The sequence below is a fragment of the Colletes gigas genome, unplaced genomic scaffold (assembly GCF_013123115.1).
Source record: "Colletes gigas isolate AHSC1104 unplaced genomic scaffold, ASM1312311v1 Colletes_gigas_Sc00004, whole genome shotgun sequence".
NCBI lineage: Eukaryota > Metazoa > Arthropoda > Insecta > Hymenoptera > Colletidae > Colletes > Colletes gigas.
This window is the reverse complement of record NW_025106633.1, coordinates 6,744,214-6,768,319: the sequence shown is the minus strand read 5'-3', so window position 1 is coordinate 6,768,319 and position 24,106 is coordinate 6,744,214. Positions and strand designations below refer to the sequence as shown.

Sequence of the window (24,106 nt, the reverse complement as noted above, 5' to 3'; positions counted from 1 at the left end):
CTAAGGGCCAACAACGATATTATAGTTTCAAAGTGGTTATACAGAACAAAATACACAAACAGAGATAATTACTATCATATGTATTTCGTGAGAAAGTGTGTTTATGTTAGTCATAGGTGGTCCAGTAGAAGAAAAGTCTCCGAAGGGCTATTAACTCGGTGTTTTCTCGTTCCAATTTCTATTACTTAGATCCCAATGATTCCGATTCGCTGTTAACGCGTTTGAAACGGTTTGTCTGGTAAGGCTTCGGTCGTGACAGTGCACGGTTTTTGCAACGTGGAAGCGTTTTTTTTTTTTTTTAGCAATTAGCATCCTTGGCGATCTCACGCGCGTTTCAAGCTCTTTTCGTCCTTGCTCGACGCGTTCAAGGAAAAGAAGCGCGTCACGGTTTTGCTACAATTCTCGCGACTCGCAACTGCGTCAATTCTTACCAACGAATGGTGCTTTAGGCTGATTTTTCATTACGTTTTTTTTTTACTATCGTTCGATAATTATTCGTTACGGTTTTTTAGAATCATTTGATAATTGTGTTGTTTCTCATTTTGGTCACCTTTTCGTAAAGAGTATTTAGTCCAAAAAATAAATAAATAAATCATTGATAGCTTGTAATTGTGTTGTTTCTTATTTTGGTCAGCTTTTCGTAAAAAGTATTTATTCATTCAAAAAATAAATAAATAAATCATTGATAGCTTGTAATTGTGTTGTTTCTCATTTTGGTCACCTTTTCGTAAAGAGTATTTAGTCCAAAAAAGAAATAAATAAATAATTGATAGCTTGTAAACGAATTATAGCTCGATTAACGAATAATTAACAACAATAACAGTGTATTTATTTGTATCGAAGAAATGTATAATGCAATGAAAAGTAATGTTTATTCGTTCCCTTAAAGAAAAGTAGGGTAAATTTTCAAAAATCCAGTCGAGTGGATTTGTAAGAATTTTTGTTAGAAATTACGAATGCCAGTCCATGTTTGTAGCATTTTTATTATCGTCATTTGGTAGCCTTATATCGATTGTCTTCTACTGCTTTGCACAGTAACGAAGCTTCCCCCGTTTATCGAATGAATAAATATAAATCCAACAGTTTCCTTGTGCGTTCCGTGAACATATGCTTCGAGAATAGCTTCGAGACGCCTGAAACGGAAAGTGATTCCATCGAAGCGATGACATTAAGAAGCATCGGTATGTTGGCGAGCGAGAAAGAGAGAGAGAACCGAGAATAGAGAATTCGTCGAAAGTTTTCTACGTTGCTTACCACACACAGTGTTTCGTCCAATGGGCAGAAATAAACAAATTAATATCTATAAATGACTTATCAGTAGCTTAAGATATTCATGAAGATACATACATCGCGATACTTCGTTTTTTGGGGAATTTACTAGTTTGTAATTGAAAATGGTGCTTCAAATCGATGCATTGATTTTTATAAGTTATTCTCGGTAGTGCAATACCTTTCAAACTTACTTTTTTGCAATACTAACAATCTTTTACAATTTTTTGTGAAGTAAAATTAAAAAATTTCAAATCGTTCTGGATAAATTATTTTCAGTAGCGGGGGTTGATTGGAATAATTTTTGGTCAATAGATATACCCCCGAAATCCCACGCAATTTCGAGAAAAAAATTCGAGTAGGTGGACAAAGTCCACAAAATTAAAAAATTCCAAATCATTCTACAAAAATTATATTCGGCTGCGGGGTTCAATTATAATCCTTTTTGGTCAATAGACATACCCTCGAAATCCCACGCAGTTTCGAGAAAAAAATTCGAATATGTGGACAAATTTTTCGACAAAATAAAAAATTTCCAATCGTTCTAAAAAAATTATTGTTAGTTACTAGGATCTATTACAATCATTTTTGGTGAATAGACATACCCTCGAAATCCTACCCATTTTCTAGAAAAAAATTCGTGAATGGGTGAAGTTTTTCGACAAAATTAAAAAATGTCAAATCATTCTGGAAAAATTATTTTCGGGTGTGGGGGTCAATTGTAATCGTTTTTGGTCAATAGACATACCCCCGAAATCCTACCCATTTTCTAGAAAAAAATTCGTGAATGGGTGAAATTTTTCGCCAAAATTAAAAAATTTCAAATCGTTCTAAAAAAATTATCGTTAGTTACTAGGGTCAATTATAATCGTTTTTGGTCAATAGACATACCCCCGAAATCCTACCCATTTTCGAGAAAAAAATTCGTGAATGGGTGGAATTTTTCGACAAAATTATAAAATTTCAAACTGTTTAAAAAAAATTATTTTTAGCTAGAGAGATCAATTACAATCATTTTTGGTGAATAGACACACCACCGAATTCCTACCCATTTTCTAGAAAAAAATTCGTGAATGGGTGGAATTTTTCGTCAAAATTAAAAAATGTTAAATCGTTCGGAAAAAATTATTTTTAGCTAGGGAGGTCATATACAATCATTTTCGGTGAATAGACATATCCTCGAAATCTTATCCACTTTCGAGAAAAAAATTCAGTAGGTGGACAAATTTTTCGACAAAATTCAAAATTTCAAATCGTTCTAAAAAAATTATTTTTAGTTGTAGGGGTCAATTACAATCATTTTTGGTGAATAAACATAACCCCGAAATCCTACCCATTTTCGAGAAAAAAATTCATTACTGGCGGAAGTTTAAATGTTAATAACTTTTCAACGAAGCCTTCATCAACAAATTAGTATTCTTGATTTTCGTCTTATATTTGTATGCAACATTTGATGCACTTTTCATTCTCTTTAAAAAAGTATTAGGAATCCAAATAAACAGTCTGAGGGATCGAAATAAATAAATAAATCTTAGATCGAAAATCAATTACATCGAAATTTGTGATTTTTGTCATGAATTCCCATATGCACGAAACACTGTGTAACAGTATTTTGTAATATTAATTTCCCCATCCAAAACGATGTGCAAATTGCATATTTGACGATAAGGTTTGAAGAGAGCGGAGTTTAAAAAAAAAATTTGTAAAGACAGAAGAGAATGGTGGACAAAGTTTGATCCAGGTCGTGAAACAGCGACCATAACAGTGGTCAAGACGGTCCGTACTTTCCCCGGGATTGCGTAATCCGGCCACGGTCCCTGACGTAATGGAAGACTGATTAAATAACAGGAAATTATGCATATTTTTCTTTGGAAAATTGCTGCGCGCGATTGTACGAATTATCGATAGTCCCCCCCTCTCTCAAACAGTTCGCTCGTTTCTTGCCTTAACGTTTGCACAATTGAACGCGTACGGTTTATCGATCGATCCACAGGCTTGGAACATCGACGCAGAAATGATCTACGGATCAAAGTGGCCCGAGCTATTCGGAGAATTTCGTGTAAATTTCTCTTTCTCCGAACAGAAAGGCAGGAAAGTTCGAATTTGCTCGAGGCGTGAATTTTTTGGAGAGGCCAGCGAAATGATACGCGTATAAAAACTCGCTTAAAATGCAACGGGTGATTCGATCTCGACGCCTAGAAAGGAGAATCGATAATTGGACGATTCTCTATTAACCGTATATCAACCATAAAGCAAAATGCACCTCCGCGAAGGACACGTGCTGATTTAGCCACCTCGAAAAAGTGAAAGCGATCGATCGTTTTCATCGAAAGCGTCTCGATCCTCGATAAAAAAGAACTTAAACGTAAAAATCGCTCGACGATGGTCCGCCATTTTGGAGGAATTCTAGACGCGAAATTGACGGATCGATAAATTGTTAAAAGTTTACTCGACATTGCATTATATATTTCTTCGAGTGCCTATTAATTTCTTTGGTGCAAATAAATACACCGTAAGATGTCGCTCAAGTTCTATCGTTGGAAATAAAATAAAAATATTTCTATCTTTCACACTGTATAATTTCTTTATACTATTTCTATACTGGCTTAATACAAAGAAACAACAAATTGAATGAAAAGCACATTATACTAGTTAAAAAGAGGTGCAATATAAACAAAATAAATAAAATAAGAAGTGTACCCATTGAATTATCGAACAGTTCTATTTTTCTACAATTTCGCTAAATGTATTCATCTGGAAACACATCAAAAAGAGACTGAAAATTGTTGAAATTAAAAATGGCCTCCATAGACACTTTGTCTGGCTTGCAACTCGAAATCGTGACGCATAGTCATCGTTGTAAGGTGTTTCTAAGCATCGTCTATTCTTTAGAAAAATACTCGCACGTATTTGTTGGTTTTTCGTCGAGGCAGAGACATCCGTAGGATGTCGCGAGGCAAACTGGTCGAGCGGCTCCGCGTCTCGCGGTTCGTTCGGTATGCGTGGCCCGTCTAACGCGAACAAATTTTATTCTTATTGTCAGCGGGTTAACCCAACATGGAGGGGAAGGTCCCTGCAAGGTCTCACGGACTCGGTGTCAGCCACCTTCGCCGTTTAAAAGCGAAAGTGTTGTTCGTTTCGGTGCTCGTGCACTCGCTGGGGCCTCGATTTTCATCCTAGTCGCGACCTCTTTACTATTTACCTCCGCCGCGTCACCCCGTTTCATCTTCTTACTCGTCGCGGCGCTTCCTCACGGTCAACCACGTCGGGTCTCCTTTCCTCGACGAGACCTCGATCGAAACCGTGGCTAAAAAAACTCGCTCGATTTAACCCACCGCCCTACAACCACTCCGCCAGAGTTCTTTGCCACCAGTCATCCGCCACTTCGAAACGATTCTCATTGAAAATATCCAATTTTCGATCCAATTACCACCGTCGATGTAAAATATTCCATTTTTAATATAATCACCACCGTCGAAGCGAGAAATTCTATTTCATTTTGAAAACCATTGCACATCATTTGGATCTCGATATAAATAGAAATACACGCAAAAATAAAATACCCGGGGAAAAATTTAAATGGGGGATTCTGGAGACCAAAATAAGACGAAAATCAAAAATACTAATTTGTTGATCGAGGCTTCGTTAAAAAGTTATTAACTTTTAAAGTTAAAGTGTGCAGCATGCACGGTTCCCGTCTCACAGGCGGAACTTCAAACGTTGATAACTTTTTAACGAAGCTTTCATCGAGAAATTTGTATTCTTGATTTTCGACTTATTTTGGCCTCTAGAATCTCCCATTAAAATTTTATGATATGCCATTTTAAATAATAAGAGGCATTGCTTAGAAATGATTTTCTTCGACTGATTCATTTATTTATTACTGTTTTAATTATCTAGTTATAGAAGTGCTTACTCAAAATAATGAATATATTTTTTATTTCAATTTTTCGTTAGAAAGTTTAAAATTATCCTTGCAGTGGATTTTGTGTAAAATTTTTGTTTTCCCTATTTTGATAAATGAATGATAATTCGATCGTTGTAAGTCCCCATTGATTTTCATTCTGTCTTGTACGGTTGATGATCGAAATACAAGCCAGCTCGCGTTTGTGAATTCTGCTGTTATTATCGTAGAAAAATGGCGATTGGCAAAGAGTCGGAAACGGGCACGAGACTTGACAATTTCGTTTGTAAACTTGGTTCAAATAATATAGCGTGACAGTCGATATGGTCAGCCGAGCGTGGCAACCGAGCGTGTGGATCGGTCCCTAACAGTTCATTACGACGTCGATTTTGTAACGGAAGATTTTTACGAGTCGCAAACGACTTTTAAAGTTTATTCGAAAAAATTGATCGACCGAACCAATAATCATCGAACGTTTAAAATGGAAATTGCAAACCACCGGAACGACGACTCGACGAACTTTAATTTCCCAATGAGAGTATTAGAAATAAATTCTATATTTTTAAATTCACCGTATATATACGCTTTCACAAGTCTATCAATATACAAAAAATATATATTTATTAATTCAAATTAAAAATTATTTTAAATATAAAGTTCTTTCGTACAAAAATATTTATACGAAAGACGTAAATTTACGCCTCTGTATTTTTTGTACTACAACACCTTTCACTGTTTTACCAATTGATTCGACATGGAATTGGATAAAAATTGGATATTTTAATTTAGTTGCATTTATTATTCTTTTTAAACCGTAAGAATGATCTCTTAAATCTCCGGGTACTTTTTTGGTTACCAGTCGCAGCGACAGGCATGGCGACGATCGCGCCATCTATGTTGATGGATTCTCCCTAGGACGCGCCGCAGACAAAGGGTTAAACAGCTGAATGTGTATTGCATCTACACACCCAATAGAAAACAATTTTTTGAAGTCTGAAATTTCCGGACGATGCTCTGAGCTATCTTTTATTATTTTATGGAGTAATTTAGTATTTTATCCGTAGGAATTAACGATTGCTTTAATTTTAGGGAAATTTTCATCGCCTTGCAAAGCAATGTGTTACAGAAGTTAGAATAGAATAGTAAAAAAAATTTCTGAAATCTGAGTTTTTCGATCAGTGATGCTCTGTGCGATCTTTTATAATTTTATGAAGTAATTTAGTATTTTATCGCCCTGCAATGCTTCTCCACGTGTTACAGGAGGACTGGTAAAATAGCGAAGAGGAAATATTTGGCTGTCGAACGTTGATGCGAGGAGAAATGGATGGATGGGGCTGTATATTGGGTCGATTTAACCCTGAAACGGTCGTCTCGGGTGAGAAGTACGGTCTGGACGCGAGAAACCACTGCGGGGAGTATCGAGGCGGGTCGCTAAATGCGGCCGAAGGTAAGGTATAGACGTGAAAGCGGTCAGTCCGGCTGCTGCTGGTGTTACATAAATCCCAGGAAGAGCGTTGAGAACGTCGGGGGGCTTGTCTCTGGTTTCGTCGATAATCTCTCGCCCGGGAACAGGGGGTTTTCCCTTCGCGAGCGCCTCTTCGATTCCGTAGAGACCTTGTGCCACTTAACAGGAGACACCGCCCGTGCACGACGCGATGGGTACACGCGAATGAAATTTTTACAGTCGTTCGACGAGCTAAACGTGTACCCCCTTCTTCCCAGAACACCCCTTTTTTATGGTGTTGGCGCCTTCTGCTTCGTTAGTCGAAGGAAAACTAGAAAGATCGTAAGAGACGTTGGTGTTTCTCGTCCTGGAGCCTACTAGTAGACTCGTCAAAGTAAGGCTCCCTAGCAGGCCCTGTCTCTGACGCTGAGACACTGAAAGATCGCTCGAGAAGCGTATATATAGCAACGGAGGGGTCAGTCGAACGCTAGCGAGAGAAACAAGAGCGTAGCCCTCTGGTGACGAGCGTGGGAGGTGATGACAAGACGCAAACGGGTGAACTGTGTTACGTGCAACTGTACTTAAGACTGTGAGTTAGGAAGAGTAAGTTCTAGTAGACTCGATACTTGTGGAACTAATACACCGATCAAATCGATGTTCTTTGACATGGATAAGCTCGCCAGGCCTGTCGATCGAACGTACACGCATGGAGGTAGGAAAGATGAGTTGCTGAAACATCCGTAGACTCGGACCAGAAAGAAAATACCCAAGAGAAAACACGTCCGTTCGTGCAATAGTGGATGGACTTGGTCAAGATGTCGTTTAAGTACCCATCCCCGATGATGACAGCGCTGGTAATTGTGGGTCTGAACCCCCTTGGCGTGGAGCGGCTAGGGAGTAGATTACACGCATTAAGATGTCCTATCATGGTAGGATAGCAAGAGAGAAAACTAACGTTGGTCAGAAGAGGACGAAGCTCCAGGACGACTTTGAGGCTAAGGGTTTTTGTGAGAAACAAGGAGACGTTGATCGACCATTTTTTCTAGAGACTGACACGCCTCGTTATCAGATTTTAAGGTTGGCAAACGCGTGGTAATCGTTAAGAAAATACCGCTACTATTTCTATTGATAATTCTTCCGAAGAATCCAAGTAAAGTTACTACGGTTTTCCAAGTAAAATTATATTCGTGCAATGCGCAATCTGTGCGTTCCTTCTTAACGATTGCCCAGTCGATAGCCATTGTCATGCTAACCAGACACGAGTCGACAATTATGCTAATTCCATCGGGTTCGTATGCGAGTAGAATGTGGCAATGCTTCTCGAAACGTTCGCCAGATGGCTGCGAACGATACCAGATTCTCGCTGCTAACCATCGTTGGTAAACTTGCTTTAATGGGAAAATGTAATTAACTTTTCCAATTACCCAATTTATTTATGAATCGCAAATATTTAAGAATCCTTTTGTCGAAGATTTTTCTTAGAATATTTTTTGGTAATTCCTGTTCGATTTTTGGCATTAAAGAATGTGAAAAAGGTTCGATGAACAGAGACTCGACGACAAGCTGATTAAAAAGCGTTTCTGTTCTTCGTTCGATGCTTTAGAAAACATAGACTTCGGTTCCCCGAAAGAATGGCGAACGTGGCGCCATCTCTCGAGGAGTCTTGGCACTCGGTTCCCCCCATCGACGTTCGAAGGATCGGTACGCAAGGGAGCAACGGAAAAAAAGTGAAAGACACCCTCTAAATACGAATATCAACGACTTAAAAAAAAAACACGTATTTTTTCATAGTGTTATACCAAGTTTCATCAATATTAGAACGTGTAATTAACGCTAGAAAACCACGGTAAATTTGTAAGAATTTTGATTAAAAATTAGGAATCATTTCCACTTCCGTTAGTTGTAGCGTTAAACGCTGTTTAATATTTTTACAATATATCCCATTATTCTTGACGACCATCGAAATCCAAGATATTTGTTAGACTTTTGGCCAGGATTTCTCGAAAATCGACCACCGTGGATCGAGGAGAGATCGATGTCGGAGATTTCCGAGGCCAGGCGGATCGAGGATGCGTCGTCGATCTTTCGACGGTGCCGACGCGTTTGTCCTTTCACCGTGTAGCGATAAAACGACGCGGCCACGGACGAATCTATTCGTCCGCGCCGTAGATCGTCGCGCGGATGCACTTTCACGCGCGATTGCGAACTTGGACGCAAAGTGCGACCGTCGCGCCGCGCAGGCTCTTGCAAAATTTGTTTTGCGCCTCGCGCTGACCGACTTTTCCAATTTTCCACGACTATTTTCGCGACCCTCCCCACCGCGCCTCGGAAAAAAAAAACATTTCCAGCGTGTTTGCTTTCCGCGTTCGATTTCCCTTCTGATCCAGTTCCGCCAGACGGAAATTAACCACGTCGCGTTACGAAAGAACTTAACAAAATTGCGCAATTTACAACGGACACGAAACGGAACGTGGTTGACGAAAAATATTAGGTCGCCCCCATATGTTCGTTTCGAGGCAATGTTTTAAAAATATAATAGAATTTTATGAAAAACGATAAACCTCTACGACGATTCGACAACTCATTTTCCTTTGGCAAAAGCAAAATATTTTAATAAAAATCAAAGAAGTTTTGCGTCAACGATCAAATATTTTTAACTTCTTTGATTTTTATTAATAGAATTAACGAAATGGCAGCTTTGTAGAGATGATATATACATTAGATTGTGAATAAATTATTATATTTTATTTCTCACAAGTAGACTGTGGATCCTTATGCAAATTAAAATTTTTCTTAATACAATTAACAAAATGGCAGCTTTGTAGAGATGATATATACATTAGATTGTGAATAAATTATTATATTTTATTTCTCACAAGTAGACTGTGGATCCTTATAGAAATTAATATTTTTCTTAATACAATTAACAAAATGGCAGCTTTGTAGAGATGATATATAGATTAAATTGTGAATAAATTATTATATTTTATTTCTCACAAGTAGACTGTGGATCCTTATGGAAATTAATATTTTTATAAATACAATTAACAAAATGGCAGCTTTGTAGAGATGATATATAGATTAAATTGTGAATAAATTATTATATTTTATTTCTCACAAGTAGACTGTGGATCCTTATGGAAATTAATATTTTTATAAATACAATTAACAAAATGGCAGCTTTGTAGAGATGATATATAGATTAGATTGTGAATAGATTGTTGTATTTTATTTCTCACAAGTAGACTGTGGATCCTTATGGAAATTAATATTTTTATAAATACAATTAACAAAATGGCAGCTTTGTAGAGATGATATATAGATTAAATTGTGAATAAATTATTATATTTTATTTCTCACAAGTAGACTGTGGATCCTTATGGAAATTAATATTTTTCTTAATACAATTAACAAAATGGCAGCTTTGTAGAGATGATATATAGATTAGATTGTGTATAGATTGTTGTATTTTATTTCTCACAAGTAGACTGGATCCTTATAGAAATTAATATTTTTCTTAATACAATTAACAAAATGGCAGCTTTGTAGAGATGATATATAGATTAAATTGTGAATAGATTGTTGTATTTTATTTCTCACAAGTAGACTGTGGATCCTTATGGAAATTAACATTTTTCTTAATAAAATTAACAAAATGGCAGCTTTGTAGAGATGATATATAGATTAGATTGTGAATAAATTATTATATTTTATTTCTCACAAGTAGACTGTGGATCCTTATAGAAATTAATATTTTTCTTAATAAAATTAAGAAAATGGAAGCTTTGTAGGGGGTTGTCTCGTCCCCTCGATATAGTAATTCCTATCTTCTTTTAAGTATTTCTTACATTTTTGCATATTTACATAAATTGGAAATTTTATTTATTCAATCAGGCTCCAAGGCACTATGAAAAAGATTTCGTTTCGTAGAACCTGTAGCGTGGAAGAGCGTGGAAGATGCACGATTGTAATATCGCGATGAAAAGAAAGGGAATCGAGATCCGCGGATGGGTTAATATACCCGGTGGCGGAGCTGAAAACCGGAATCGAATTTCCATAAAACGGCGATATGTATTCGAGTGGAATTGGTGGGTTTCGTGCACCGGTCACGTTCTTGCAACAGGTTACAAAATCGTCCGGCGCGGATACGTCGCAAAAACTCGCGCGTTTCTTAGCGTCGCGACGGTAAAAATCGGAATCGTTGGTAACGCGAGCTGACGGCCAAGCCCCTCTACGACTCTTATTTACACGGTATTTCTCAAGTCCGTTTCCTCGCGGCGATTCGACGTCGCTAGAAAACTCGTATCTACGTGCACCTTTTAACAACCGGACTTCTTCGAATCTGACGTTCCTAGCAAGATTCGCTTATTTGCCTTTTAATGACCTGGCTAGCACCAAAATGCCAGAGGTCTGAGAAGTTACACTACCTTACTCTACCTTCTTCTAGTTTCGATCAATATTAAATTGAAGGAAATTGAGGATTAATTTTCGATTTTATAAAAAAAAAAAAACATTTCAATATCTTACATAAACTCTTATACAGGGTGTTCAGGCACCGGTGGGAAAAATTTTGATGGGGAATTCTAGAGGCCAAAATAAGACGAAAATCAAGAATATCAATTTTTCGTTTGAGGCTTCGTTAAAAAGTTATTAACAATTAAATTAAAAAATCTCAAATCGTTTTGGAAAAATTATATTCGGTTACGGGGGTCAATTATAATCATTTTTTGCCATTACACATACCCCCGAAATCCTACCCGCTTTCTAGAAAAAAATTCGAGAAGGTACTGAAGTTTTTCGGCGAAAAAAAAATTTTTCAAATCGTTCTGAAAAAATTACTTTCTCTTACAGCGGTCAATTACAATAATTTTTGGTCGTTACACATACCCCCGAAATCCTACTCACTTTCGAGAAAAAAATTCCTTACCGAAAATCTTACTTAAGTGCCTCAATTTTTCGACGAAAAAAAAAAACTTCGAATCGTTCTGGAAAAATTATTCTCGGGTACGGGGTTCAATTATAATAATTTTTGGTGAATAAACCTAACCCCAAAATCTTGCGCACTTTCTAGAAAAAAATTCGAGAAGGTCTGAAATCTTTCGACGGAAAAAAAAAATTTCAAATTGTTCTGAAAAAATTATTTTCAGGTACGGGGTTCAATTATAATAATTTTTGATGAAGAGACATAACCCCGAAATCTTGCACATTTTCGAGAAAAAAATTAAATACTGGTGGAACTTTAAACGTTAATAACTTTTTAACGGAGCCTCCATCAACAAATTGGTATTCTTGATTTTCGTCTTATTTTAACCCCTAGAATCCCCCATTAAAATTTTTCCCACGGGTTATCGAACACCCTGTATGTTTTAAATACAGCTTGATGTTGCAGTACAAAACGAACATACGCGACGACCTAATAAAAAGTACCGTCGTCGTTGGTATTATTTGCTCGCTCCAGCTCTTTTCTGGATCAAACATTTTTCGTCCGTCATGCGATTCACAATAATTTTCAACCTTTTTGCTCGTATACGTGTGTGTGTGTGTGTGTGTGTGCAAGAAACAAACGACGTACGTGAAATTGTCACGGATAAATACGAAAGTGACATCTTGGCGACTGGTTATTTCACGGCTGTTTGGTAAAAAAAAAACATTCCACGATGTTGTAATATAAATCAACGCGTACCCGTTTTACATATAACGATAAAATGGTGTTTCCAGCTATATTTAGTTACTCACTCGGCAGGTAGCCCGTCGCTCCAGCTGAACATCTTCTTGATCTTCTCCCTCTGTTTCGGGTCGGTCTTCGTCTCCATATCGATCCGCGATTCCCACGAGATGATTACGCTCGAACGAGTATCAAAGGGTTTCGTGAACGATCAGATATCCCGATGAGAATTTCCTGGAGCGTCAACGACGATGCATCTTGCCCATTCGTACTCTCCGCCGAGAATGCGTCACGGTGTTCTTCGTACGCGATCGCGATCGCTGGAAAATCGAATAGGATTTTTTGCCATTCCGTTCGATGATAATAATTAATATCTTTGGTAGACGGGAGCGGTATTATCGCGTTTCGTTCCAGATCTGTTAGTCGGTAAGGTTAGTAACTCTCGATCGTCGGGGCGAGCATAGATCATTAACTGCCATTAATCGCCAATCAGTTTCAACCGGTGATCGGTGGAATTTTATTTTCGATCGGTCGTATTTCGAAAACGACGCTCGAACAGTAAAACCTAAAAGCAATTTTAATTCGTTCGATTTTAGACGTTCGAGGAAAATGATTGATGTTTACGCGTCCGGATGATGAGGCTGACGCAGCAAAATCTGGATGAAACATCGTCTCGAGGTTATTCTCATTTAATAATAGCAACAATATTATTATTCTCCCGCGAACTAATTTTAAAACTATTTTTAAAGCACGCAGGACACCGGATAGCATTCATTTTCACATCTTCGTTAGTGGTCTTGGTCATTAGCAAGGCTTTCTAGCAGGCTATGCAAGGATATAGGATAGTTGGTCGAGCGCTTGCGAGAGCGCGAACCCCCCTGGTGGCGAACACGGGAGCTGACGCCACACACATACCACCCCTATCGAATCAGTCTCTAGTTACTTGAAACGAAGGAAAATCTGGACGAAACATCGTCTCAATGCCCTTACCATTTAATAATACCAAGAATATTATTATTTTAACCTTAAAAAATTTTCAGATTATTTTTGTCAGACGCAGACACTCGATAGCATTTATTTCCAACATTAAGTTAGTTTGCAATTAGTTGAAACATCGTCCCAAGGCCCTTTCTATTTAATAATACCAAGAATATTATTATTTTAACCTTAAAAAATTTTCAGATTATTTTTGTCAGACGCAGACACTCGATAGCATTTATTTCCAACATTAAGTTAGTTTGCAATTAGTTGAAACATCGTCCCAAGGCCCTTTCTATTTAATAATACCAAGAATATTATTATTTTAACCTTAAATAATTTTCAAACTATTTTTGTCAAACGCAGATTTATTTTCCCCAGTGGTTTATACCTGCTACGATATTAAGTCTATTTCCAGTTAATTGAAACACCGTCCCAAGGCTCTTTTCATTTAATAATACCAAGAACATTATTATTTTCTCCTAAAAAAATTTGCAAACTATTTTTGTCAGACGCAGACACTCGAAAGCATTTATTTCCAACATTAAGTTAGTTTGCAGTCAATTAAAACATCCTCCCAAGGCCCTTTTCATTTAATAATACCAAGAATATTATTATTTTCTCCTAAAAAAATTTTCAAACTATTTTTGTCAGACGCAGACACCCGATAGCATTTATTTCCGATAATTAGGTTAGTTTGCAGTTAACTGCCAGACTCGTTCAACGGCCGTGGAAGGAAGGAAAAAGGCGAACCAAATTAACGACGCTGTTCCGTAACGTTGACGCAACGCGAAATGTTCGTCAGCCATTATTTGTAGGACTTTCGAGCAGCGTCGATGGCGCGTCGCGATTTACAATGCAAATATTTGCCCGAACGCGCGACGCGAGAGAACGAGTTTCCGTTGTTACGCAGCCGACGGCGTCATACCCCGAAACCAGTAATTTCGCAAAGACACGGAAATATTGGCAAATGTTTCTCGAACGGAATATGGAAATTCAACTGGAATTCGATTCTGGCCCGACGATGGAAACTGGAATCGTTTCAGCAGCGGCTGGTAATCACCGCGCATGCGTGTCGAGGTCGTTACGAAGAAAGCGCGGTGCAGAACGACTCTGACAGTCGAATAGAAGATGGCGTTGGTCCGCCAATATGCGCCACGCTACGAAATTACGTGAAACTAAAAAAGCTGATCGTCTCTGACGCGTCGTGGACCTTGAGAAAACACCGAAACCGAAGATTCCGTCGCGTTATCGTGCGCGAATGTGCACCGGGGATTCCTAGAAATCGTTATTCCTCGAGGAAGCAAGAATTTCGTCACGGTGGCCGGCGATCGAGATCGTCGTCGGTGGAGCGCGGAACATCGTTCGCCAAGTCGCGAAACGGATAGAAAACCGAACAGTCGTGACCAACGGGGCCCGGTTACAGCATCGTAATTTCCTAAAAGTTCGAAGGCGTACTCCGATAGAAAAGAAAAATAAAATTTCCAAGATAATTTATTGACAGAAAGAAGGGTTTGAGTTGCAAAATTATTTGCTCCCGGGATCGTAAGACCACAGTTTGAAAAATAGTGGTTGGGGGTGAAAGTGTCGAGGAAAAGACTCTCCTTTTCTTGGCGAGATTCCTGGCGATCGTTCGCTTTAAATTATTAATGCGGATATCCGTACGTTTATGGGCAATTTTAATATGCAAATGTATAAGAAATATTTTAAGATAGGAATTGTTATATTTTTGGGGTTAAAGCTCCCGTTTCATTGATTTTATTAATAAGATTAAAGATCGAAGTGTGATAAATGAATAAATGAAAAAAATAAAGAAATATGTGAATGATTAATTTGTTATAAATTTAGATACAGTGAAAAGTGTATAAATGGGTTTTTGTCGAGAGGAAAGGAGAGGCGAGTATCGGTTGCCCGAGCTCTGGTTACGCTGCGCTATCGATTGCGTGGGAGTTGGGGAACTGTTAAGCAGCGTGTCTCTGGTTGTGCTCGTAATCGAGGGCCTATTGTGTGTGCCCCCGGCCGGGAAAGAAACGCGGCGACGCGTCGTTGACCGCGTAAGAAAGTAGAGCTTTCATCGGCTCGACCGGAAGCGCCACGAAAATGCTCGCAGGAAGAGGTCGACACTCTCGATCGTTTAATATGCCACGTCAGATTCGCGGTACTGATTAATTAACGCGTCCGGAGGAGACCTTGGTCGGCCCAACGCCCGTTAACGATCACCGCAAAGACAACGAATTAGCGTCCATTTCGTTGCTCTTTGGCCATCATTAACACCGGCTTAACGGAACGACGTCGATTTTACTTATGCGTTCGGCGTTCGAGACTCAACGTCACGGAACGTTCGATTCGGTTAATATAATGATACGAATAATATGCTGTAATTAAAAGAAAAAAACAGCATTTTAATGTAACGTTAAAACGCGCCACGTATCTCCGCGTTGACGTTCATCGATAATTTCCAGTACGTAAATGAAATTTCTGTAAAAAAGTTATCGCATTCCCGGGCACCGCGAAGCGAATCGCGAGTGTTAATCGCGAACGTGTGTATTCGCGTCCTTTGATCGGACACAGAGGTGGCGTAAATCTGGATCGTTTCTTTATCGTGTTCTCCGAGAACAAGACGACTTTACCAGTTGCCATTGGAGAGTGGCCTGTACGTGCCGCTTTACAAACGCAACAGTCTCCGGCTGGAAGCAATAACTTGCCACGGCCTCGCTATCCTTTATCGTGGAAAAATAATACCGCGTCCCGTTCGATTCTATACAGGGTGCTCGGCCAACCCTGGCAAAAATTTTAATGGGTGATTCTAGAGGCCAAAATACGACGAAAATCAAGAATATCAATTTCTTGACAGAGGCGTCGTTAAAAAGTTATTAACAATTAAATTAAACAATTCCAAATCGGTCTGGAAAAATTATTTTCGGTCGAAGGGGTCGATTGCAATCATTTTTTGTGAATAGACGTACTCCCGAAATCCCACGCAGTTTCGAGAAAAAAATTCGAGCAGGTGGACAAATTTTTCGACAAAATTAAAAAATTCCAAATCATTCTGCAAAAATTATATTCGGTCGAGGGGGTCGATTGCAATCATTTTTGGTCAATAGACAAACCCTCGAAATCCCACGCAGTTTTGAGAAAAAAATTCGAGCATGTGGACAAATTTTTCGACAAAATTAAAATTTTCAAATCATTCTGCAAAAATTATTTTCGGTTGCGGGGGTCGATTGCAATCATTATTGGTGAATAGACGTACCCCCGAAATCCCACGCAGTTTCGAGAAAAAAATTCGAGCAGGTGGACAAATTTTTCGACAAAATTAAAATTTTCAAATCATTCTGCAAAAATTATTTTCGGTTGCGGGGGTCGATTGCAATCATTATTGGTGAATAGACGTACCCCCGAAATCCCACGCAGTTTCGAGAAAAAAATTCGAGCAGGTGGACAAATTTTTCGACAAAATTAAAATTTTCAAATCATTCTGCAAAAATTATTTTCGGTTGCGGGGGTCGATTGCAATCATTTTTGGTCAATAGACATACCCCCGAAATCCCACGCAGTTTCGAGAAAAAAATTCGAGTAGGTGGACAAATTTTTCGACAAAATTAAACAATTCCAAATCGGTCTGGAAAAATTATTTTCGGTTGCGGGGGTCAATTATAATAATTTTTGGTGAACAGACATACCCCCGAAATCCTACCCACTTTCTAGAAAAAAATTCGAGAAGGTGTGAAATTTTTCGACGGAAAAAAAAAATTCCAAATCGTTCTGAAAAAATTATGTTCAGTTGCGAGGTTCAATTACAATCATTTTTGGTGAACAGACATAACCCCGAAATCTTGCGCAATTTCGAGAAAAAAATTCAATACGGGTGGAACTTTAAACGTTAATAACTTTTTAACGAAGATTCGATCAACAAATTGGTATTCTTGATTTTCGTTGTATTTTGGCCTCCAGAATCTCCCATTAAAATCTTTCCCAGGGTCAATTACAATCATTTTTGTATATGAATTATAAATGAATATTCTCTATATAAATGAATAATTAAGATTGTAGGCGATTTAATTGCGAACGGTGGATATGCCTCGAGCGAACGTGAAGTTGTACGGAAACAAAGCGAAACAAAGAATCGCTTTGACACGAAGGAACCTCGTTGCCTCGATCTCGTGGCGGATAATTGTCGCGTAGGATTTCATTCCCGTGGCTCGGATAAACCGACGGCTGGAATGGTGTCGGAAATAACACGATCTTCGTACGATTCGAAAGAATACACCGTCTTCTAAATTGACCCGCGTGGCTCCGGTCACCGCACGAATTTATGCAATTTATGCGGTGTCTCGGTGTTATGTGAAAGTGTTGCGTATGCATCGCACGACGAGTTTTCGATTGTTATTCAGCCCGTTCGACAAATTCTTTTCCGTCTCGTGTTACGTAAACAGGTAAAAGTAGTCGGGATTTTGCTTCTCTTTTCGTCGCCGGAAACGATCGCAGACGAACCAAATGTAAGTACCGTTACGCGTAACCTGATCCTCCATATCGCCATTTGCTCGTCTCGCGAACGGACGAAAAGGACAACGTTGCCATTGCCTCTATGTAATTTACCGAGGGATCCAAGGTGCAGCGCGAGATTAAATGGGGAAAATATGTTTGTAGGTCGCTCGAAACTTGCCTGCGAGTCGAGAGCATCGTAAATCACGCGAGTTCATCCGACGGATGACTTTCTCGGTTTTCGAAGCGAAGCGCGTTTTTAAGGCCAAGGAACCAACGTACGTCCCGACCATTTTCACCAATTTCTATTTAGAAACGTCGTCTTTACTTCGTCGAGCTTGTATTCGCAAGTTTCTATTGAAAAAATTCGTCGGAAACAAACGTTCGACAAAATCCGTTTTGACCCGACGCTTTCTAATTTGCTTCCCATCGGTCGGTACGAAAGATCGATGTTCGATATTCGATACGAGTCTCACCGAAAACGGATCGATCCATTGAACATTGTAACGTGCGCGCGGACAAGTATCGTTCGAACTCGCGGACAGATCGGGGAACGCAAAGTCCCTTTCGAAATTTCACGTCCGTGCCTCCGGCGTTGCTTCCTCGAGATTTCGTAAGGCTCGTAACGTATGCAAAATTCGTTGCACGTCGGCCGTGCATCGATGCGAGAAATCTATCGCGCAATCGGCAGACGCGTTTATTTTAAAAACATTGGCCAAGTTTACCTCTGTACCTCTCTCGGTTCGAATTAATCCGCCGATGTTTACGCGCGTTCGTATAAAATAGCACGTGAACTTGTCCCGAATAACACACGCGTGTTTTATCGAACGAACGCGAATTCGAATCGACGGGATCTCGTGTCGACCGAGACGTTCACTGTCCGAGATCTTCCACGCGAAACCGAATGATCGGGTGAAATACGGGAGATTAGGGAAATCTATTTGATGTTTACCGTGTGCGCGTCGTCGTGCACGGAGAGATGGAAGGACGACAGCGGAGTGCATGGATCAGAACGCCCGAGCCGTCTGAACGTCTTCCTCGCACTGACCGCCGCGCGGCCAGAGACGACAGACGAGGACCTCTGGCTGACCAGTCGAGCAACATCGCGCCGCCAACGCACACTCCACGCCAGTGGTTCTCACCGTGACGGTTACAAAATCCACGAAACTTCTTGTTCCCGTCGCCAGAGTGGGGCCGGAGTCGCTTTAATTTGACCGTCGCGTCGATCGTCTTCCGCGTACGAGGAACCCTTGCTTACCGAGATTCACCGACCATTCGCGATCGTAATTCTATTCCGTGTCCGTTACGTACGCCTCCGGTCCAATCGAACGAGACGGATCTTCGACTCGTCGGGAACTGTCGCGGGATAATCTCATCGGTTCTGAATCATCCAACGATCCGTACGCTGTTCTCCGCGACCGCACGGAATAGGCAATCTTGTCTCATGCATAATTTCTAGCACGTAACGCAGATTCCATCTACGTGGACGTACCGTGAAGTCATTACAATTTGAACGCGAATGATAATGGTATGTGATGGGCTTATTGGAATATGTATTTACATTTAACGCGTACGTGTTTATGGTGATACGACTAGAATCGGACGAAACCACGGACCGACTGCATTCTCGCTGGAGCCCAAACGGTTCCTTCGCGTTCGCTACGGTTCCAAATAAAATGTATCTTGGTGTTCGTTGGATCAGTTTTGTTCTTCCGTCTCCTTTTACTTTTCGAAGCAGTCTCCGCCATTTTCTTCTCTTCTCTTTAACCTTATACGACGATTGGAAACTTTTAAGTCGCCAATTAATATTCTCCAGGTTCTATTTATTCGATTTACCCCGTAATAATCTTAATCCGGAGAAATCATCGTCGGGCGCGAGCATTACTTTCGCGTTACTCGCGAGATTCGATGCTTCCTAGATTACAAATCGTGTTTCGCGTTTAGGGGAGGGCTTAAAAATAACGTTGCCGAGCATCGTTCGGCGATCAAGACCCAGTTGCATTTTACACGGAGCCAGCCATTTTAACCGGTGTCGCATGAATTTATTAGCAAACTAGTTGTAGAAAAAAAATGTTTCAGCGAAAGTTGTTGTACGCAGTGTTTACGACTGTTTCCGGTGACGTGCGATTTCCAATTTTTCGTAAAGAGATCGTTTCTCGGATTTATTTATTTATTTACAGTATATCGCCTTCGATGGAAAGAACAAGCGAAATAAAGATTGTACTTTGTACACCGAGAGGCAAAGCCTATCGAGGTCACGCGCCGTGAATAATACAATAATGGACGCTAGACATTAGCAGGGATCTTCTGCTAATTTCTATAATCTGTATGCAAAATTACGTCACGGGGGGAAAAAAAAAAAGAAAAATTGTTGCAAAACGTCGACGATTGATGGATCGATGGTTACGTTACCAAGCATTTTCGTTTTTGTCTCGGCCACCTTCGCGACGATCAGCGATCAAATTTACTCGCAGATGCAACATCGAATTCATTTGTACTTGGTTGACCGTGTTTGCGGATTGAGATTATATCTCTAATAAATTCCCAGCGTTTGCAAACATATTGGAATAGTCGGTGCCAACGCTACCAATAATAATTTATTTTAAAACGGCTTATAGATATTACCACCGATTACTAAAATGGTCGTGTGGCGTCGCCTCCCACGCTCGCCACCAGAGGGATCGCGTTCTCACAAGCGCTCGACTGACCCTTCGGTTGCTATATACAGGGTATCTGGCCAACCGTGGGAAAAATTTTAATGGGGAATTCTAGAGGCCAAAGTAAGACGAAAATCAAGAATACCAATTTGTTGATGGAGGCTTCGTTAAAAAGTTATTAACGTTCAAAGTTCCTCCCGTACTGAATTTTTTCCCCGAAAATGCGCCAGATTTCGGGGGTATGTCCATTCGCCGAAAATGATTGTAATTGACCCCCGCAACCGAAAATAATTTTCCCATAACGATTTGAAATTTTTCTTTTTCGTCAACAAAATTTAATAAGGAATTTTTTTCTCGAAAGTGCGCAGGATTTCGCGGGTATGTGTAATAACCAAGAATGATTATAATTGACCCCCGCAGCCGAAAATAATTTTCCCATAACGATTTGAAATTTTTCTTTTTCGTCAACAAAATTTAATAAGGAATTTTTTTCTCGGAAGTGCGCAGGATTTCGCGGATATGTGTAATAACCAAGAATGATTATAATTGACCCCCGCAGCCGAAAATAATTTTCCCATAACGATTTGAAATTTTTCTTTTTTGTCAACAAAATTTAATAAGGAATTTTTTTCTCGAAAGTGCGTAGGATTTCGAGGGTATGTGTATTCACCAAATATGATTGTAATTGACCCCCGCAGCCGAAAATAATTTTTCCAAAACGATTTGATATTTTCTTTTTCCGTCGAAAAATTTCACACCTTCTCGAATTTTTTTCCAGAAAGTGGGCAGGATTTCGGGGGTATGTCTATTCACCGAAAATGATTGCAATTTACCCCCGCAACCGAAAATAATTTTTCCAGAACGATTTGAGATTTTTGAATTTAATTGTTAATAACTTTTTAACGAAGCCTCCATCGACAAATTGGTATTCTTGATTTTCGTCTTATTTTGGCCTCTGGAATCTGCCGTTAAAATTTTTCTGTCCTACGAATTCTCCGCGTCTTACCCGCAGCGAAGTAACCACGCTACAGTCGTGTACTTATTTTCAAGTCCAAGTATTTTCTCGCGTTTCGAAAATCGTCGACTTCCTTGAGCAAAAATCATACAGATACCCTTCTAATAATATTCCACACGAATAATCGATGCTCGTTAATTATGAAATTTTCTAAAATGCTAGTGCACCAGGTTTCTAACCGAAATGTCAAGAGTGCGTCGTCGGTGTTAAAGGTGTTAGATGATCGATCGTTAGGTGTGAAATTCATCGATTCGTTACGCAAGAAACAGGTCCGCGTGTTTCAGGGCAATATCTCGGTTTAAACATGCATACTATCACGATCGGATCGTTACAACGTCCACCATTTTTCTAACCAACTCGCTGTCGGTCACCATCGCGCAATTCTCCTTGCTCGAGCCAATTTTAATTCTGTTCCCTCCGGCGAAAACCGCCCTCTTCTTAGCGGAAGCGTGGAATTCCTTCGCCCCGGAGACGCTTTTCACTCTCAGAATATTATCCTTAGTAATCCCGGAACCTGGCATAATAATAATCTTATCTCGAGCCCTTTCAACGAGCCGTTTTATCAACTCAAGACCTTCGTCAGCCGTGTCCCTCTGACCGGAAGTTAAGACTCTCTCGAAACCGAGCTTTATCAAGGTGTCCAATGACTTTATGGGGTCGTTGACCTCGTCGAAAGCTCGATGAAATGTAACTGGTAAAGGACCAGCGGCGGACAGAACGCTCTTACAAAATTCTTCGTCGACTTCGTTGTTCGACGTCAACGCCCCGAACACGAAACCGTCTGCGCCGTGATCCTTGAGGATTTTTAGATCTTGTAACATCACGTCCATGTCTTCTTCCGTGTACGCAAAGCCACCGGCGCGTAATCGAAGCATCACGTAGATGGGTACCGGCGAGAAGCTTTTGATTTTTCTTACGAGACCAGGTGTCGGGGTCAAACCACCCTCGGACAAAGATACGCAGACTTCGAGCCTCGTTGCACCACCCTCGATCGCGTTTCGCGCTGATTCGAGGCAGTCGATACAAATTTCCATCTGAATACAGTTTAATGGAAGAGTGTACTGTAGTATATTCGGCCGTTGATACGATATAACATATACGAGCAATTTTTTAAATATTTTTATTCAAGTACTTACCGTTTATTCATAAGATAGATTCATAAGATAAATGAATCGAAAGTTTCCAATGGCGTTGTCAATTTCGCGGCGAAACGCAGAGGAATGAAAGTCACTAGGAATATGTTACTAAGAAGACGCCAAATCGCTGACCTCTGTACACGTGCTTAACGGTACATGTTCTGGTTAGAAAAACGGATCTCTCTTAAATTCCTATAAATATATATTACTTAGTTTTTACATTGAAGTTATTCCTAAAAACAAATGCCGAAACGTTAAAAATCTTAATATTCCCCAAGAATGTCAAATACCGGCACGTGGCATTCAAATAAACGTATTGTTACATAATCAATATTTACCCTCTTTGTTCCTTGTTTCTTGCAAACATTTATTACACGTAATCGTATTTCTATATTAAAAGCACGGCACGTATCGTGGTAAAACCAATCGAGCACGTCAATTGTCAAACGAAGAGCATAGAGTACAGTCACAGAGTAACATACTCGGTGGTAGAGCCGCGCTCGCGATCATTGCGCCACGGAACTGTCGCGGTAGAACCTGAAACAGCTGGAAAGTCCTGAAACAATTGGAAAGTCCTGAAACGGCTTAAAATTTTGGAAACCCCGGGCCAGTTGGAAAGTCCTGAAACAGCTGGAAAGCCCTGAAACAGCTGGAAAGTCCTGGAATTTCTTGGAAACACTGAATTTTTAGCAAAGTTCTGAGTTTCAGGACTTCCGAGGTGTTTCAAGACTTCCTAGTGGGTTCGGGGAAACCAAGAAGTTTCAGGGAGTCTTATAACTAAGGTAATGATTTGAAGAGGAAGAGAAAGGTAAAAAATGATGAGAACACATAGAATTCTTTGAAATTATAACATTTATTGCCATAGATTTACATTTACAAAGTTTTAATACATATATATCATGGCAGAAGTTGCCAATAAAGGTCAGCAGGGGTCAGCAGGGGCCAGCAGGGGTCAGCAGGGGCCAGCAGTGGGATGTAGAGGCATGTAGAGACCAGCAGGAGCAAGCAGTAACACATAGTAATCGTTATACGTTGTCGGAAGTATCAGGAGTGGTCAGCAGCGGTCAGCAGGGGCCAGCAGAGGCCAGCAGAGGGATGTAGAGGCATGTAGTGGCATGTAGAGGCATGTAGAGGCATGTAGAGGCATGTAGAGGCATGTAGAGACCAGCAGGACCAAGCAGTAACTCGTAGTAATTGTTATACGTTGTCGGAAGTATCAGGAGTGGTCAACAGCGGTCAGCAAAGGCGAGCGGAGGGAGGCAGAGGCCAGTAGAGGCCAGCAGAGGCCAGCAGGGGCATGTAAAGATATGTAGAGGCATGTAGAGGAATGTAGAGACCAGCAGGAGCAAGCAGTAATACATAGTAATCGCTATACGTTGTCAGAAGTATGGGGAATGGTCAGCAGCAGTCAGTAGAGGCCGGCGGAGGACTGTAGGAAAATTGAAAAGTACATGTACTCGTACCTTATACATCGTACTTATTACCTTATACTTCAGGTAAAAAGGGTTATAGTAAAGTATAAAATACCTGGGCAGTCGAGACTTGGAATCGTA

The 24,106-nt window shown here is 40.0% G+C and overlaps 2 protein-coding genes across 3 annotated transcripts in view; both read right to left on the bottom strand.

The window, feature by feature from the left end:
• Window positions 1-18,802, bottom strand: part of LOC122405480 (ABC transporter G family member 20) — a 63,680-nt gene extending 44,878 nt beyond the window's left edge. The window contains exons 1-2 of one of the 2 annotated variants that reach the window (XM_043410267.1): window positions 18,698-18,802; window positions 12,354-12,602 (exon numbers count right to left, since the gene is read on the bottom strand). In XM_043410267.1, coding sequence (XP_043266202.1) covers window positions 12,354-12,430 — 77 coding nt within the window. In that variant the 5' untranslated portion in view covers window positions 12,431-12,602; window positions 18,698-18,802. Of the gene's footprint in view, window positions 1-12,353; window positions 12,603-18,470; window positions 18,611-18,697 lie in introns of those variants that run through there. The other variant, XM_043410268.1, reaches the window with a different exon arrangement.
• A 2,561-nt stretch (window positions 18,803-21,363) lies between these two features.
• On the bottom strand, window positions 21,364-23,020 carry LOC122405337 (copper homeostasis protein cutC homolog). The gene is made up of 3 exons (XM_043410008.1): window positions 22,892-23,020; window positions 22,554-22,745; window positions 21,364-22,451 (listed from the first exon to the last, which is right to left on the bottom strand). The coding sequence occupies exon 3, from the start codon at window positions 22,449-22,451 to the stop codon at window positions 21,732-21,734; it is 720 nt and encodes a 239-aa protein (XP_043265943.1). The 5' UTR covers window positions 22,554-22,745; window positions 22,892-23,020; the 3' UTR covers window positions 21,364-21,731.
• Window positions 23,021-24,106: the final 1,086 nt, after the last annotated feature.

Coding starts and splice junctions, on each gene's coding strand:
- LOC122405337 (XM_043410008.1), bottom strand. CDS start 22,451: ATGGAAATTTGTATCGACTGCCTCGAATCAGCGCGAAACGCGATCGAG.